Below are 15,729 nucleotides of genomic sequence, written 5' to 3'. Positions count from 1 at the left end.
GAAAGCCGGGCTACCGGCTTGTTTGTTTACTCTCAGAGCTGGCTCCTGCGCCCCCCCCCCCCAACCCCCGCTGCCCGGGGGCGGCCCCAGCCGCCCCCCCCCCCCCCCCCCGCCTTTGTCACCCGCCCGGGAGGGCCGGGACTACATCGCCCAGCGTGCCCCGCTGCGCCCTGATCAATGGACCTTATTTGAATAATCTGTGAGCCCTTGGACTCAGGCCAATCAGCTGTCAGGGACCCATGATAAATCGCAATGCATTATTGATAATCATAATTACTCTGACATGCGCATTCCGCCCAATGGGGGTAATTTCCCAACTCTAGGAATTTGTTGTGAAGAGGAAAATAATTGCTACTATTTTGCTCCCGATGCTGGTGCACCATGTCGCGACGGAAGCAGGCGAAGCCCCAGCACATCAACTCCGAGGAGCAGCCCCCAGATGCTGCAAGTGGTAAGGCGCAAGGGCGGGCGCGGAGCCGCGGCGGCTCCCAACTTTCCTGATGCGCGGAGGCGGCGGCCGGGGCGGCGAGGGGCGCTTACCAGGGGGGTCCTTCCATCCCCGGGCTTCTCCCGCCTCTCTGCTTCCCCCCGCGGGGTCTCCCACGGACGCGACCCCCGGCTCCCCGCGGGCTTTTTGGGGCGCTTAAAGCCCCGCGGAGCCCCGGCGCGGTGTAGTTCCGCGGGGCTGAGCGGGGCACCTCGTTATTTCGCGGGAGGGGGGTGGAACGGGGAGGGGGGGAGTTCAGCGTCGGGCCGCCCCCGAGGGCAGCGCTGCCCCGAGGGGTCCCTCGCCCTGCCGGGCTGAGGCCCCCAGCGCCCCGCACACCCCCCCGGCGTGGGCGGTGCAGCCCCGCTGCGCTCGGGGTGCAGCCGCATGGGGGGTGAGCCCCAAAGCCTCCCCAAGGCGGAGGGGACTGGGGGGGGGGAGGGAGGAGGAATTGCGAACAATCTTCGCGGGGGTAGGAAATGGCTCGAGTTTGGTGTCCCCGATCTGTTTTAACACTTTCTCGGTAGTTATATGAGGATTTTTGTAGGGCTTAAAAAAAAAAAAAAAAAAAAAAAAAAAAGCCCAAACACAAAACAAACAAAAAAAAGCGCTGGGACTATTTGTTGGAGATCACAATCGCCCTGGACCTTTTGTAGCTTGACCTCCAGCCATCTTTGATTTCCGACTTCCTAAAATAACTCCGGTGAGCTAATGTGGGGTGTGCGTGAGGGCTTTGTATCTGGGTGGTGGGGGGGCTGCTGCTGCCGCAGGTCCCCGTCCCCCCGTTCAGGGGAGCTCCAGCCCCGCGCCTCGCTACGGGAAAAGCAGAAATTTGCGCTCCGATCAGCTCTGAACTGCCGGTGGGGGTGGGCGGCCAGGGAAGGGCTGGAGGGGGCACCGGCAGTGCCCCCCGCGGGAGCGGCGAAGGGCCGGGGCTGCGGAGCCCGGCGTTCCTCCACCGAGCAGCATCTTCCTGCGGCGGGGGCTGCGCTGCGGGCTCGCCCCCCGCTACTCACACCCTTGGGGCTGCCGAGGAACGTCCCGGCTGGGGAAGGGGCGGCTGGCGGGGGCTGACCCGGGCTGCGCGTGTTAGGAGCTGTTGTGGCCGTTGTGCCCAAACACTTTGTGCGTCCCCAGGGAACTTTCTTTGGGTTCTTTGCCTTCCGAAGGGACTGGGTTTGTGGGTGGTTTTTTGTTTTGTTTTTTTCCATTCCTAGAACTGCACGTTACGGGAGCTGGTTATTCCCAGCCCGCAGGAGGTTCGGACTCTTAATTTTTTTTTTTTTCCTCCTCCCCCCTCTCTTCTTTGAGTCGAAATGGGCAATTGTTGGGTCCGGTTAATGGTGACTTAAGAAACAGCAAGCTGGCCAGAAGGCAATAAATCCCATGTTTAATGCATGACTGTTTTCCTTTGTGCATATGGTTAGGTTGGGGGATGGAGGTGATGTTTCCACATGTAAGTCTCTGCCCACTGCTGGAAAGCCACCTCCGGCTCGGCTGAAACAAAAGGGTTAATAACTCCTGATGCGGCCCGCTCGGGGCGGGGGAGGTGTGCGGGGCGGGGAGGACCGCTCCGCACCGCGCTCTCCGGGGCAATGGCCAGCTGCTTTTTTGTTGTTGTTATTGGGGCTTCCCCCCCCCCCCTTCCCCTCCTCTTTTAACAACAAAACCCTGGATGGAAATCCCTCCGGGAGCCGGGGCAGCGGTGGCGCGGGCTGGGGGGACCTGGCGGAGCTCTGGCCCTGCGTGGGGTTGGAGGGGTGTCTCCTGCTGTCTCCCGTGGGTGGCGGGGCCGGGGCGGGGGGAGCGGGGCCCGGGGCTGCCGTGCGCCGCCCCGCGGCCGTGCCCCGCCGGGACCCTCCGCTGCGGCCCGGGGAGGGGGCGGCCGGTGCGGGTACCCCCGCTGGAGCCCGATCCCCGCTTCTGCTGCTGGGGGGGGGAAGGCGGCGGCGGCTCTTGCCTCCTGCCGGCCGCCCCCGTCCAAAATACTCGCTGCTCCCCGCTCCAGGTGTGCCCGTAAATAACAAGTGATGAAGCTGCATAACGAACTCGAAATACCGCAGTGATTTGTCTGGGACATTATCGAGTATATACATAATAGTAATAATAAAATCAAGCCCTTATATTCCTTTTTGCAAGTGGGTTTTTTTTGTGTGGTGTGTTTTTTTTCTGTGGTTTTTTGTTTTTTGGTTGTTTTTGTTTTTTTATTTTTGCAAAGCGATTTGGGACCCACCTCTGTGAACAATGCAGCGAGTTAAGAAGCGGTTCTGCTAACCTGGTGATCAATTAACAGGTCAAAAAATCAGCAGGTGGTCACTGGAGAATAAGGCTACGTACTGAAAATTAGCATTTTCACAAAGGGGTTGAAAATGCCCATTGTGCTGGGTTGCTGCCATTAAAAATCTGATTGATTCGTGAAAATACAGTATCAAACTGCAACTTTTTCCTGAGAGTAAAATTGGAGATTTCTTTTAGTTAAATCCCCAGTTCGTGCGTTGAGCTCTGCAGAAATGGAGGGGGGTGTCGGTGTGTGTGTTTAACGAGGAAAGCCGAGTTTTGCGGTGGTTTCCTTGATTTTATTTTTATTTTCGGCCACCCGGAGCCCCTGCCGGCGGGGCAGGCTGGCCGGGGTGGGGGAGCACTCCCGGCCGTGCCCTGGGCTGCGCGGCCCGGGCTGCTGCAGCGGCGTGGAGGGTGCGAGGGTGCTGGGAGCCGGGGGGTGGGTGGGGTGGGGGCGATGCCCGGCTTGTTTTTCCTTTTACGTATGTGAAACATTATATTGGTTGTAGTGATGAAGCCCTTTTGCTGGGCTCGGCGGCATGTGACGTTTTGACAGAGCTGCTGCTCTAACCTTTGCCTCCTCCTGCTTGCTGTGGGTGGTAAGTTGATGTCAGGCTTACAATTAGGACTCTCATGCAATTGACCTTGGCAGCGGGGTTTGTGCCGTTTAGCTCGGTCTTAAACACTGTATTAGTGTTAAGTGTGGTCCGGGGCCGCGCCGGTGGGAGCCTCGACGGGCCACCGCGGAGGCAGCGCCGCCGAGCAGGTAGGACCGGGCGGAGGTGGGGGGGGACACCTCCACTTTTTGGTGGCTGTTACCGCTTTGCCTCGCAGCGAGCTCCAGCAACGCTTTAAAAATAAATAAATAACGCAGCCCGCGGCGTGGGCCATGCCCGGCCGGCTCAGGTGGATGCGGGGGTGCCGCGCTGCCGGCTGGCCCCGCCCGGGGGCGGCCGGTTCTCCGGGCGGGCGGCAGCGCAGGGCGTGAGTGCCCTCCACCGACCGGGCTGCGGCGGCGCCGGGCACCGGGCAGGGCAGCGGGCCGGCAGGACACCGGGCAGGGCAGCGGGCAGCGGGCCGGCAGGACACCGGGCCACTCGCCCCAGGCAGCGGCGCGGGGAGCGGGGCCAGCGCGGTGCTGCGCCGCCGCCTCCCACCGAACTTCTGCGGCGCGTTTCGGTTTTGTTCCTCGGAAGCGCCAAGTCGCGATAGTTGGTTCTGTTCTGAGCGGGATATTTCTCTCGAATAGGTGGGTAATCAGCAGGGCGAATCAGGTAGACGGCAGGAAAATTAAAGCCGTGAGAGAACCTGAAGGCACGGGAAGCCCTGATGAAGGTGTAACGCATGTGCGGCTCGTCCTAGGGTAGGAACATCCTGATAAATTCAGTGTAGGAAACATCCAGGCCTTTGGAATATTTCTGTAAGTAACCAGCTGTGTGTCTTGCTTACTGGAGTAAGTGATCTTGTCATAATTACAGTTAAAATGCTTTAAATGCTGTTTTACAGTGGGAGAAGAAGGGAAACTTTGGATAGTGTAACTTCTTGGAAGTCCTAGCTTTTCAACTGGGAACAGGGGAGGTAGAAAAAAACCCCACCAACCAAACAACAAACCAAACCAAAGAAAAAACGAAGGAAGCAAGATGCTGGAGAGTAGCAGGGAACTGGCAGAGTTTTTCCACGTCTAGGACTGGAGTGGATACTTGCTAAACCTTCATGAGTTAATTTTAACTGGGGAAGTGCATGGTTATGTTAAAGTAGTTATGGAAAAACGAAGATCACCAAAAACATTAAACTCTTCGCGGGGGGGGGGCGGGGATAATATCAGAGGAGGGGGAGGCTTGAGCTCCATTTCCTCCCAATTCAAGTGAAATGTAATTTTATCACAGAAAAAAACCAACACCCAAGATCACTAATTGCTCAGATGAGTGGTAGACAATCAGCACTTTTTCTGAAACCACATCAAACCAGACAAGAATTATTTCACTCCTCTTTTACTAGTTCCCTTAAAAAAAAATTAATTCGAGCTGTGTGGATTTTATCAGCCTTCCTTGTCGATGACCGCCTTGTCCTACACAATAGTGGATTTTTTCCATCCATTTGCCAGTGATTCAATCTAACCCCCCTGCTGGGTTTACTGCATTCTTCTAACTTATTGGATAACTAGATGCTGAGAGATAACATTCCTGAAATTCGGGGGTGGGGAGATAAAAAAAACAGTAGAAGTCCTATCCCTGGGAAGCCTTTGGAGAGGGTTAAGTGAAGTGCACAAGCAATTGTTGTGGCAGGGCTCCTCGGTAAATCCTGGTACAGTATGTGGATAGGGCTGGCTGCGCAGGGAGGTTTCTTGGCAGAGAAACCCCCCGATTTCAGACGGTTAAGTTCATGTCAGTGATAACTGCTGGGGGGGGGGGGGGGCAGGGCAGCGTGGGGGCTGAGGCTAATGGGGTGCCCTGATTGCAGGCGCTGGGTGCTCCTTTGAGCCTGGGGAGAGGGTGTACGTAGAAATCAAGATGAAGAGTTTCACAGAAGCTGTTGGGTTTTTAAAGAAACAGTAAATTGCTCCATTGTTAGCCTAGAGACTACACTGCTTCTACTGCCCGTATTTTAAACCCTTTTTGACATAGGGGAAGCTATTATACTGGCTTTTTCAGAGGCAGAAGGGAAAATAAGGCATAACTCTTCCCTACTTGCCACGCAGCAAGTTGGTACAAACTGGGAATTGAATTTATTTGGAGTCCTGAGCTAGTGCCTTGCTGTCAGATAGAGGAACTGGAAACCAAAATGTGACAGCGGCAGCAAGAGCAGGCAGGGTACTGGCCCGCCTGCTGCTGCTGAACACGGTGCCTTCGGTGTACTGGAGCTTCTTTCTTTGAGGTGGCAACTGGTACTTGGGACCAGAAAAGTTACCCCTGGAGCTCCTCAGGATTATAAAAATTCAGGGCATGGGCTGTGCTGGAGACTGGAAATGGGGGCTTTGAATTCCGTGTGGGCTTATCAGTGGAGAAATAAAGTATTATCAAGGGAAGGGAGATAAATGATCAGATGCTTTGAAGCAGTTAAAAGTTTGAGGACTTGTCTAGACGTAGTTATCCTGGAATATCTCCTTGGGGTGGGCAACAGTCTTTCATGCAGACATTGCTACTCCACGTGAAATGTTTTGCATGGCTGCCACGGAGGTGCACGCTGCAGCATGAAATGCGTGTGCTCAGAGGGGAGACTGGGAGGAAGAGCTTTGTGCTCTGAACTAAAACCTGAGCTTGTTCTGCTCTACAGGGAGACTGTGGTTGGGCCTGGGAGATTGGACTGTTACAGCCTTAAATGCTAAAGGATTTGGAAGAGAGGTGTTGATGGTTTAGCCTATTCTATGAAATACCTGTTGGGTGGATGGAAATAGTTAGGGAAGTAGTAGAGTAAAGACCTTGAACCGGTGTACAGAGTAGTTACGGAAGGTTCTTGACTTTTTTTAACAGCAGTGCTTTCTTTCCTATTATATCTGTGCAGAGTCTTGAAAAGATGAGTTTAAAAATATCCATTCTTGACCTCGGTTAACCCTATTTATTGGCAGAGTTCTGAATCGCATACTACTTGTGCTTGTCTGCAGACTAGATTTCTCGGTGTATTTTTCCATAGAGTTAAATCAACTTTAGAGGCATTAATGTAATGATATTTGGGGTGGGAAATGTATGCTACTATTGTGCTTTTACTTGTTTCCTTCACTTGTGGAATCGTTTGGGCTGGAGGCGAGGAAAGCAAAGTATTTAATTCTCCCTGTTTAGCTATGAGGGATCCAAATGGTTTTGATCATGGCTGTGCTGAGACCCCCTTTCCTCCCTGTTCAAGGACTTGTAACTCTGAAATGTACATGACTAACAGAGCTGTGTACATGTAGATTTGGATTTATTCCTCTGCAGACTATAGCATAACAGGCCTCTGATACTTGCATTTTTTTAATTGATCAAGTTGTTTATTTTTTAAAAATTAAACATTCATGTGGACTTTCCATCACTCAACGTTAAACAGTTGAGTAAGTATATTTGTTGAATATACATGTAATACCCTTGTTAGCCTAACTAACATCAAGGTTTGCAATATCTTCCCCTAGAGAACTTTTACACTACCCCGAAACAGTAAGTCAACGTGCTTCAGTTGTTTGGACATGCTGCCCCTCCACCCTGCCATGTACAGGATATACACATGTATCAGATGTGTGGTTCAGTTACACCTTTAAAATGAAAGCCGCAAATAGCTCCTGTGCTTGCAGAGTCTTTGGTTCCCCTTGTAAAACAGCGTGGGCTAGTAACGTGGAACCGGAGCTGAGCCCCAAGGTGAATTTCTGGAGATGCAAGACCTGAATTGAAGAGATCTCGCAATACAAGTTCTCAGTTGTGGTTGAGGTCTGCAGTGTGCTGTGCCCCACTGGGTGCATGGGAGGTGAAGTACTTGGTGATTGTACCCTTGGCACCCATCAAAACGGGACCCATTGACGCGAGTTACAGGATATTTGACTTGACGGGGGCCGCAGTGCATCTGCGGTCCTTCCTGCTTTCCCCTCGGCTGTAGGAGCCTACAGTTCTACCTCCTGAATGCTCCTGCGCCCCAAATTCTTGCCTGCCTTGAGCTGGGTGCTACTTTGTTGTTTGAAGGATGGCTTGACTGAGCAAAAACATCCTGTTTTGGTTTAGAATTTCTCATAGCCTCTCTTCCCGTTCTGATATTTCCTTGAATGTTTGGGGTTTTGTTTTTATACTTTTTTTTTTTTTTTTGTCTGTGTGCAAATAACATTCAGTCTAACCTGTGGGGCACTGGTGGAAGCGGGACAGGAGTGGACTTGCAGACCAGCTTTGCTTTCCCTGCCCCTCCCTCCCTAAAAGCGGGTGAGTTGTGGATGCAGCTAAACAGGGTGTTGTGCACGGGTCTGAAGCGACTTTGTGTGTTTTGCAAGCAGGGCTTGTTGCTTTGCTACTAATCATGAGTATCGATGCAGGCTCGTGCCCATGTGTGAGGTTCTGTAAGTTAATATTTTCTTTAGAATTTTGACTTTCTAGAGGTGGTTTTTTCATGAGAGTGTGTTTTTGAAGTATTTAAAAGCTAATATTGGAATTTTGCTTTTGTCAGCCCTCTTCGGTAGTAGTTACTTCCATCATGGCGGAGTGAAAGTTGTGTAATAGAACTGCTCTGAAGTTCCTGTGTTAACAATCTTACATGAATTTCTGAGAGGTGGCTAATGAAGAGTTACAAACTGAAGTACAAACACAAAATAAGCTTATGTGGTGTTTCACTCAGTGTTATGATGCTTTCTCTGCCTTCCTTGGGTCGTGTTCCTTTTTAAGCTGTTTTGCAGGTGCTAGCTGCCTTGCTGCAGTTCCCTTCTAACCTGTAAAAAGGGATTTGCGATAAACCTCTTTCTGCTAAGCCTTATGAGATTCCTTTTATATTATTGTTTTTCTTGAAAACAGAATTGAGATGCAGATTTCTTTGGGGGCTGCAAATAACTTGGCAGCAAAACAAAAAGAGCAGGACTTTGGATCAATTTGGAAACTTGGTTCCAGTGTCTCGTGTCTTTAACCTGCAGTTCGGATGAAGTCTGTGATCTTAAGAATAGGAAGTACTTAGTCTAAATCTAGCTACTAATAACTTGACTTTCTTTTCTTTTAAGGGAGTCCACAAGACGTCCCAGGTGACGGAGATGGTGAAATGAGTTCCAAAAGGTGCCGCACGGAGGAAACGAAAATATGTGAGAAATGCTGTGCAGAATTCTTTGATCTCTCTGAATTCCTTGAGCATAAGAAAAATTGCACTAAAAATCCACCTGTTCTAATCATGAATGACAGTGAGGGAACAGTACCCCCTGAAAGCTTCTCTGAAGCTTCTCTAGGGAGCTTTCCGAGTGAGCGAATGGATAGCAGGACACGCAAGGACATTCAGGCAAAGGGCTGCGCTGGCTCTATGGAAAAGAGAGAAGGAAAAATGGATGCTGAACCGGTAGGAGGAATGTACCTTAAAATAGAACCCCCCGTCACACCTGCGGCTCCTGGGCTAAGCTATCTACCAAAATCCAAAGTACCAAACACTAACGTGACTTTGCAGACGATACGTGGCACTAAAGTGGCTGTGAACCAGCGGACCTCTGATGCCATCTCTTCTTCAGCGGCCAGTTTTAATGCTATCCCCATGATCCTGGAGCAGCTCGTGTGTTTGCAGCAGCAGCAACTCCAGCAAATTCAGTTGACGGAGCAAATTCGCATTCAGATTGCCATGATGGCTCCTCATGCCCTGCATCCTTCTATAGCAGCTGCTGCTGATCCATTAAAAGCTCTGGGCGCTCACATGTCTCAGCAGCTGTCGGCTGCTGTTGCTTTAATCGGACAAAAAGCTGGAAGCCAGAGCCTATCACTGGAATCCTTGAAGCAAGGAAAACTACCTCATTCTAACACTGGCATTGCGGCCGCCAGCTCACTGGCTGCTGGGCTTTCCTCCTCCTTCCCTCTGAAGCCGGAGGCAAGCAGAAGCCTCCCCGGCTCCATTTCTCAGTTCCCGAATCCTTTGCTACCTCAGTCCTCCAACTCCGTCATCTTCCAAAATCCACTTTCGGCTGTTTCGTCTGTAATAGATTCCTCCAAGAAGGGGAAGGGAAAACCTCCCAACATCAGCGTGTCTGAAAGCAAACCAAACGTGGAAGAGCCGTTCTTCAAACACAAGTGTAAGTTCTGCGGCAAGGTCTTTGGCAATGACAGTGCCCTGCAGATTCACCTCCGTTCCCACACCGGTGAAAGACCCTACAAATGTAACATTTGCGGTAACCGCTTTACAACCAAAGGAAACCTTAAAGTGCATTTTCAGCGTCACAAAGACAAATACCCCCACATCAAGATGAATCCTTACCCAGTTCCTGAGCACCTGGACAATGTTCCCACTAGCACTGGAATCCCGTATGGGATGTCTGTGCCACTGGATGAGTCTAACCTAATTGCGGATAGCAAACCTGTCCTACCAACTCTGCCTACCTCTGCGGCCACCGGCGCACCTCAGGCAGTCTCCAGCCTGGCAGGCGTTAAGGAGGCTCTGCCTGGTACGTTCCCAAGCGACCTGCAGTCACGGCCTTCTCCAGAAAGCGAGGGTGGCTCTTCCTCGTCGGGAGCGGTTGGTCACGAATCGGGAGCGGAGCAGAGCCTGAGCTCGCCGCAAGCTGCCTGCAGCGTGAGCATCTTCCATGCAAGTGGGCCAAACGAGCAAGGCTCAGAAACATCAAAGCTTCAGCAACTGGTTGAAAATATCGACAAATCCACTGCTGACCCCAACGAGTGCCTGATCTGTCACAGAGTGCTGAGCTGCCAGAGTTCGCTCAAAATGCATTATCGTACTCACACCGGAGAGAGGCCATTCAAGTGTAAAATCTGTGGCCGTGCCTTCTCCACTAAAGGGAACCTTAAAACTCATTATGGTGTCCACCGGGCCAATACTCCTTTGAAGATGCAACATTCGTGTCCTATTTGCCAGAAGAAGTTTACAAATGCGGTTGTGTTGCAGCAGCACATCCGCATGCATATGGGGGGACAAATACCCAATACACCAATGCCAGAAAACACCTGCGACAATACTGACGTGGATCCCACTGCGGCTGAGAAGAACGGAGACATCAGCCGCCCAGATGAGACCATGGAAAGCATAGAGATGGAAGAGGAGCTGGATGCTCAGGATGGCCCTAGGAGTTCTTCAAAACCTCCTACTCCATATGATGCACAATCAGAATCGCCAGCCACAGCAGCCACCTTTTCTGGGATTGCAGCGCTGGAGAATCAAATGAAGATCGTCAACTCCGCTTTGAACTTGCAGCGGCAAAGCAGCTTGAAGTCTAGTGACAACGGCTCAGCAGAAAGCGATGGTATGACTAATGATTCTTCTTCCGTGGCAGGAGATCCAGATTATCAGAATGGCAGGAGTCCTGCTGCCTCCGAGTCTGCATCGCTCCAGGCTCTGTCCCCAGCCAACAGCCAAGCTGAAAGCGTAAGGTCAAAGTCACCTAGCTTCAACAATCAAGAAGATACAGGTGCGGGAAATAAGTCAGAGGGTCCTGAGAACGCTTCTGCAGAAATGGAAGGGGTTGTCGGTGCTTTGGATTTAACTTACGGCAATATTGGTCGAAAGGTCATTAAAGAAGAACCTGGGTTACACTTTGCAAACGGAGAATATGGTGAGTAATATGAAATGCTGGTAATAACTGGGGGTGGGGTGGTAGGACTGGAGGAAATCCATCTCTGAAAGAACTCCCAGGAGCCAAAATCTCCTCAGCTTACCCCTCTTCTTTCTCCTCTGTTTGCATAGGGGTGTATGCCCTGTAAATTTTTCCTGACTCAAGATTCAACATAATTTGAAGACTTAAGTGCTGTTGTCTCCTGCAAGGGGTGGCATAGAGGTCGTTAAAAAAATAGGGGTTGTGCACTTAGTATCTTCCGTGGGCTCACCTGATAACCTCCCTATAGCTCTCTAAAGATACACCTTTGTGTTTCATGGAAAACTGCTTAACCCAAGAATGTGACATTAAAACTCTAGACTCTTTTGTAGGGGTTTTGAGGTCTTTAGCGTTGAGGCTAATGATGATCTGAATTTGACCTGAAAGTGAGGCTTTCAAACTCCTAAGCTCATCAACAAAAATAAGATTGAACGGATTTCTTTCAGAGCATCCTAGCAAGTGTAGAGGCAGCCCTGCCGTGTGTCTTCAGAGGGCTTTGCAGGCAGGCTCCTCAGGCACGTGCAGCTCCTCTGGTGTCGTAGCCAAACTTAAGCTTGGAAGCAGGAAGAGGTTAGGATAAACGTCTATCTTTGCTTTCTTTCCAGGTCGAAGTAGTATTCCAGCTGCTTTTGTTAGAGCCCCACCAGCCCTCATCAAAATGGAGATGCCTGGCGAGCGTCCCATTAGCACTAGCCATTTCATTGGCCCACCAGCTCTCTCCCCTGGTGTTGCCCCTCTCCTCGTGCCACGACCAAAATTCTGCCGTCCCGCCAAACAGCACATCTGCACTACGTGTGGGAAGAACTTCTCCTCTGCCAGTGCCCTTCAGATTCACGAACGGACCCATACTGGTGAAAAGCCATTTGCCTGCACCATCTGTGGGAGAGCCTTTACAACAAAAGGAAACCTGAAGGTAAGTTGTCTCTTATGTTGTGATCCCCTTTGTTGGGGAAAGTCATACCAGAGAGAGTAAAACTATTGCTAATACTTGTCCTGCTGTTGAGGATGACGTTGGTTTTCATTTAGTTCCTCAAATGGTTATCTTTGACTCTTGTCTCTCCTTCCTGCGATTCTCCACACAACTTGCTAAGCACTCTACTAAAGACCACCCACAGAAATCCTTGCTACTGTCCTTGGCTTTCCTTTTTGGATGGGAGGGAAGGCTTAGCCTTTACTAAGCAGATTGCTTTGTTTTCGTTTGGATTTGGATGTGTCAAGACGTAAACATTTCATGGACTCGGTGCTACAAAATGATGCCTACAGAATACATGCATTACACTGGCCTGCTCGAAGCACCATGCAGGACAAAGAGGGCTAAAACTGAGAGCATAATCCTGAGATGGCACAAAGTACTTGGGGACCGTGTCTGAGCACTTGCTGCAGAAGTGCTGCAAGTCTCTCCTCACTGTCACATTAATCTATTTGCCCTGGAAGGGACTGGCAGCTCCCTCACACAGAGGCTTCTCACTTGCCATGTGAACCTCTTCAGGCTCTTCAGTCCTCTTGCGTAAATGCTGGTGGGTAGGGAAAACACTGCAGTTTGTGAGCAGTCGCTGGCTGGAAGCACTAGCAGTATGTTTGTGGAGTGGAAGATTTTAGGTTAGGTGTAGCCTCTCTTCCAATTCCCTGGTGTGGTTTTTTTTTTTTTATTTTTTGCATCAGCTACTATTTTCTTTCAATGTAGCCTGTTCATAGCAAATAACGTGGCTTTAATTTTTTTGTTGGGAGAGGAGAATTTTTGGCAACACCACTTACAAGAAGTGTGAAAACACAGTCCTACAAGCACTTGGGCAGTAAACTTCAGAGAGCCATGGTGGTGTCAGGCAGTAGAATCTCTCTTACACGTGCCAGGAAGAGAAAAAAGACAAGAACTAGCCAGCTTAAGTACTTAAAATGGAGCATGCGTGACTGAGCAGCTTGGCTGTAAGCGAAGCAGAACTTGGGTATACCGTAAAAGAACTGCGGTATTAATGATTGTCTTTACTTTTTCCCCTCTGCAAGGTCCATGTAGGAACTCACATGTGGAATAACTCTGCCAGACGGGGAAGAAGGCTTTCTATTGATAACCCCATGGCTCTGCTGGGGAATGATCCCAAGAAGGTATCTGAAATGTTTCCAAAGGATATAATGCCTCCTTCAGTGAGCATTGACCCCACAGTATGGAATCAGTACGCAGCGGTACTCAGCAATGGCATAGCAATGAAGACTAACGAGATCTCGGTGATCCAGAGCGGTGGCTTATCTAGCCTTCCAGTCACCATTGGGGGTGGTTCGGCAATAAATACTGCTACGGTCTCCAAAATAGATGGGACCCAGTCTGGGACTGGTTCTGATGTGGAGAAGGCCAGTGGTGCTGCTGCAGACAATGTGCCAAAACACCAGTTCCCTCACTTCATGGAGGAGAACAAAATTGCTGTTAGTTAAAAACTCTAGTGATGTTGACGTACAGAAAGAACAAATATATATATACACAAACATATATTTTTAAGAGATTCCACTTCAGCCTCCTATTTTCCTATTGACGTGCAAATGATTTTATGGTTGTCTTTGTAAGAGTTGCCCAGAGTACAATCATGATATTGCTTTGCAAATAGTAAATAATAAAGAATAGGATTTCCTTCTATTTGGAAAGATGCGGGTCTTGCAAAGTAGTTCTTACGTGTGACTTTAAAGTGTACAGCCTTACAGAAGTTTCTACAACTTGAAATTCCAAAGTTTAGTTACCTCTTTGTTTAGAGTGAAATACTTGGGGGTTTTGAATAGAGTGGAAACAACCTACTGTTGACAGAAAAGCTTCTATTTACTGATGAGAAATGAAAACTATTAATGCGGGTAAATATCCTAGAATGTCTGCCACCCTCTTAGAAATAGTTTTTCTGTTTGGATTTTTGGCTCTGTTGGTTTCTGAATGTACTTTTTACTATAATGGCTATGAAAACTACAAAAAAAATTTTTTTTTTAAATTCCTTTTTTGCCTCAGAAGTTCTATGAAGAGAAAGTTGCTGTTTTTCTTTAATCACTGCTCCTAAGGAATTAATCCTCTGTATTGTTGACTGCTGCTTATTTAATACTACTACTAGGACAGTCCTTCAGTTAATAGTGCCAAAACTCCTACTTCCAAAGATGTGCAGTTTTTCCTAGATGTTTTATTTCAATACCGAGAGCCCTAAACAAGCATGGGTGGGTATGTATATACTTTTTTTTTTTTCCTCTCTTGAAAGGGAAGACTTGCCTTGGGAAGTCAGGTCTAAAAGCTCTGCAAGGAATCTCAGGTGACTGTTGCAATTAGGCATGGGAACTGGTTTCCTTAGCAAGAGACTTTTTTATGTTTATTTTTTTCGTTTGGGTAATTTAGAAGATCAGTCTGTGTAAACCTGTATTTAAATATGAAGTATTCATGCTTAGGTTAAATGTTTCGTGGGTTTTTTGGATGGCATTCCTACTCTGGTCATTAAGTTTCTTGGTGGTCTGTGAACTTACATTCTACCAAAATGGTAATTAATGATCCATGTGTATTGTATGAAGGTTGCTGGGATAGTCATCTGGATTCTAAGTTATCTACCTCATTTTTTCCTTTTGTAGCTGTAGTGTCTATTTTTCTATTAATGACCACTGTAATGAACTGAGATTCAAGCAGATGCTTCCATGCACTATCTGAAACCAAAACCTGATGTATTAGTGGAAGCACCTGAAGACTTACTGGACTGACCTTTCACTAGTCCTCTAATGTCTGCTGGAACTGTATGTGTAATGGGATCTAAACCAGACTGGAAAGTGAGCATTTGGTATGGAAGGACTGAACGATGGAAAGAAGTCTAGTTGTTGACTGCAGGAAATCTTCAAGTCCAGTCTCTGTTGTGGAAGGCCCCAAAAATGCAGATTACCAAAAGTTTGTGTAATGTTGTTGCACCTGATTCTTGCTTATGATCTCTGTATGCCGAGTTGTGCCTTTCCTGCTGGACTTGTAAGAACATACCAGTACCTGTTTACACTGTAAAATGGATATTGTTACATAGACCATGCAAAAGGCATCCCAATTGTCAAGTTTCTGCATTGTGAATGTATGATTATTAAGAACTCTGTAGTTTTGAGTATCTACTGATGCGTTTTTGTTGACGTTTTGAGAATAAATTTTGGGATGGCTTTTTCACACTTAGTGCTTAAATTTTTCTGGTAAAGCATTTGTCTCCCGAAGAGCCAGTTCAATAGGCAGCATGCTGTCTCACTCCAGTGACTTTTAAAATCCATGATCTAGGGTTATGCTTTAGGTCGTTACTTCAAACAACAGAAACTAGGTAGCAGTGGAGGAATCTAGATCACTTCCTTGAGAACAGCTGGGGTTTGATATAGGGATTGGTACTTGCCAGGGATGTTGATTCCCATGCTAAAATAGAATGACAGTAATATGTGCAGTAATTCCTGTACTATGATCACCCTAGAAAGGGAAATGAATACTAAGTTATCAAATTGCCAGTGCCTGAAGGTGCTGGGTGCATAGAAAAATGATAACTTCCCCTAAAAAGCAAAGGACAATGGCTCTGAAAACAGCCCTGATATGGGAAATACGGTAATGGAAAAGTGTTGACGCTCTAATGCTCATAACCGAAAGTAACAAATGGATTTTGTACGTAGGAGCTAACAGTGGAGGAAAATAGTGCAGAACTGGTGTAGCCATAAGGTGCAACACTTCCACCATCAGTGGGTGCTGCCTGATCATGGTGGCCCTTGCACA

The 15,729-nt window shown here is 48.8% G+C and overlaps 1 protein-coding gene across 1 annotated transcript; it reads left to right on the top strand.

Moving 5' to 3' along the window:
• Window positions 1-254: 254 nt before the first annotated feature.
• On the top strand, window positions 255-15,149 carry SALL4 (spalt like transcription factor 4). The gene is made up of 4 exons (XM_005444920.2): window positions 255-451; window positions 8,424-10,958; window positions 11,603-11,910; window positions 12,999-15,149. Exons 1-4 carry the CDS (start codon window positions 382-384, stop codon window positions 13,419-13,421), a joined length of 3,336 nt encoding a protein of 1,111 aa, XP_005444977.2. The 5' UTR covers window positions 255-381; the 3' UTR covers window positions 13,422-15,149.
• The last annotated feature ends 580 nt before the right edge of the window (window positions 15,150-15,729 follow it).

This window comes from Falco cherrug, chromosome 10 (genome assembly GCF_023634085.1).
Source record: "Falco cherrug isolate bFalChe1 chromosome 10, bFalChe1.pri, whole genome shotgun sequence".
In the NCBI taxonomy this organism is placed as follows: Eukaryota; Metazoa; Chordata; class Aves; order Falconiformes; family Falconidae; genus Falco; species Falco cherrug.
This window is presented reverse-complemented; position numbering and strand designations above follow the sequence as displayed.

Bases quoted from the DNA above. Each gene is read 5' to 3' on its own strand.
- SALL4 (XM_005444920.2), top strand. From the start codon at position 382: ATGTCGCGACGGAAGCAGGCGAAGCCCCAGCACATCAACTCCGAGGAG. The intron at 452-8,423 runs GTAAGGCGCAAG...TTTTCTTTTAAG, and splicing joins GCCCCCAGATGCTGCAAGTG to GGAGTCCACAAGACGTCCCA. The intron at 11,911-12,998 runs GTAAGTTGTCTC...CCCCTCTGCAAG, and splicing joins CAACAAAAGGAAACCTGAAG to GTCCATGTAGGAACTCACAT.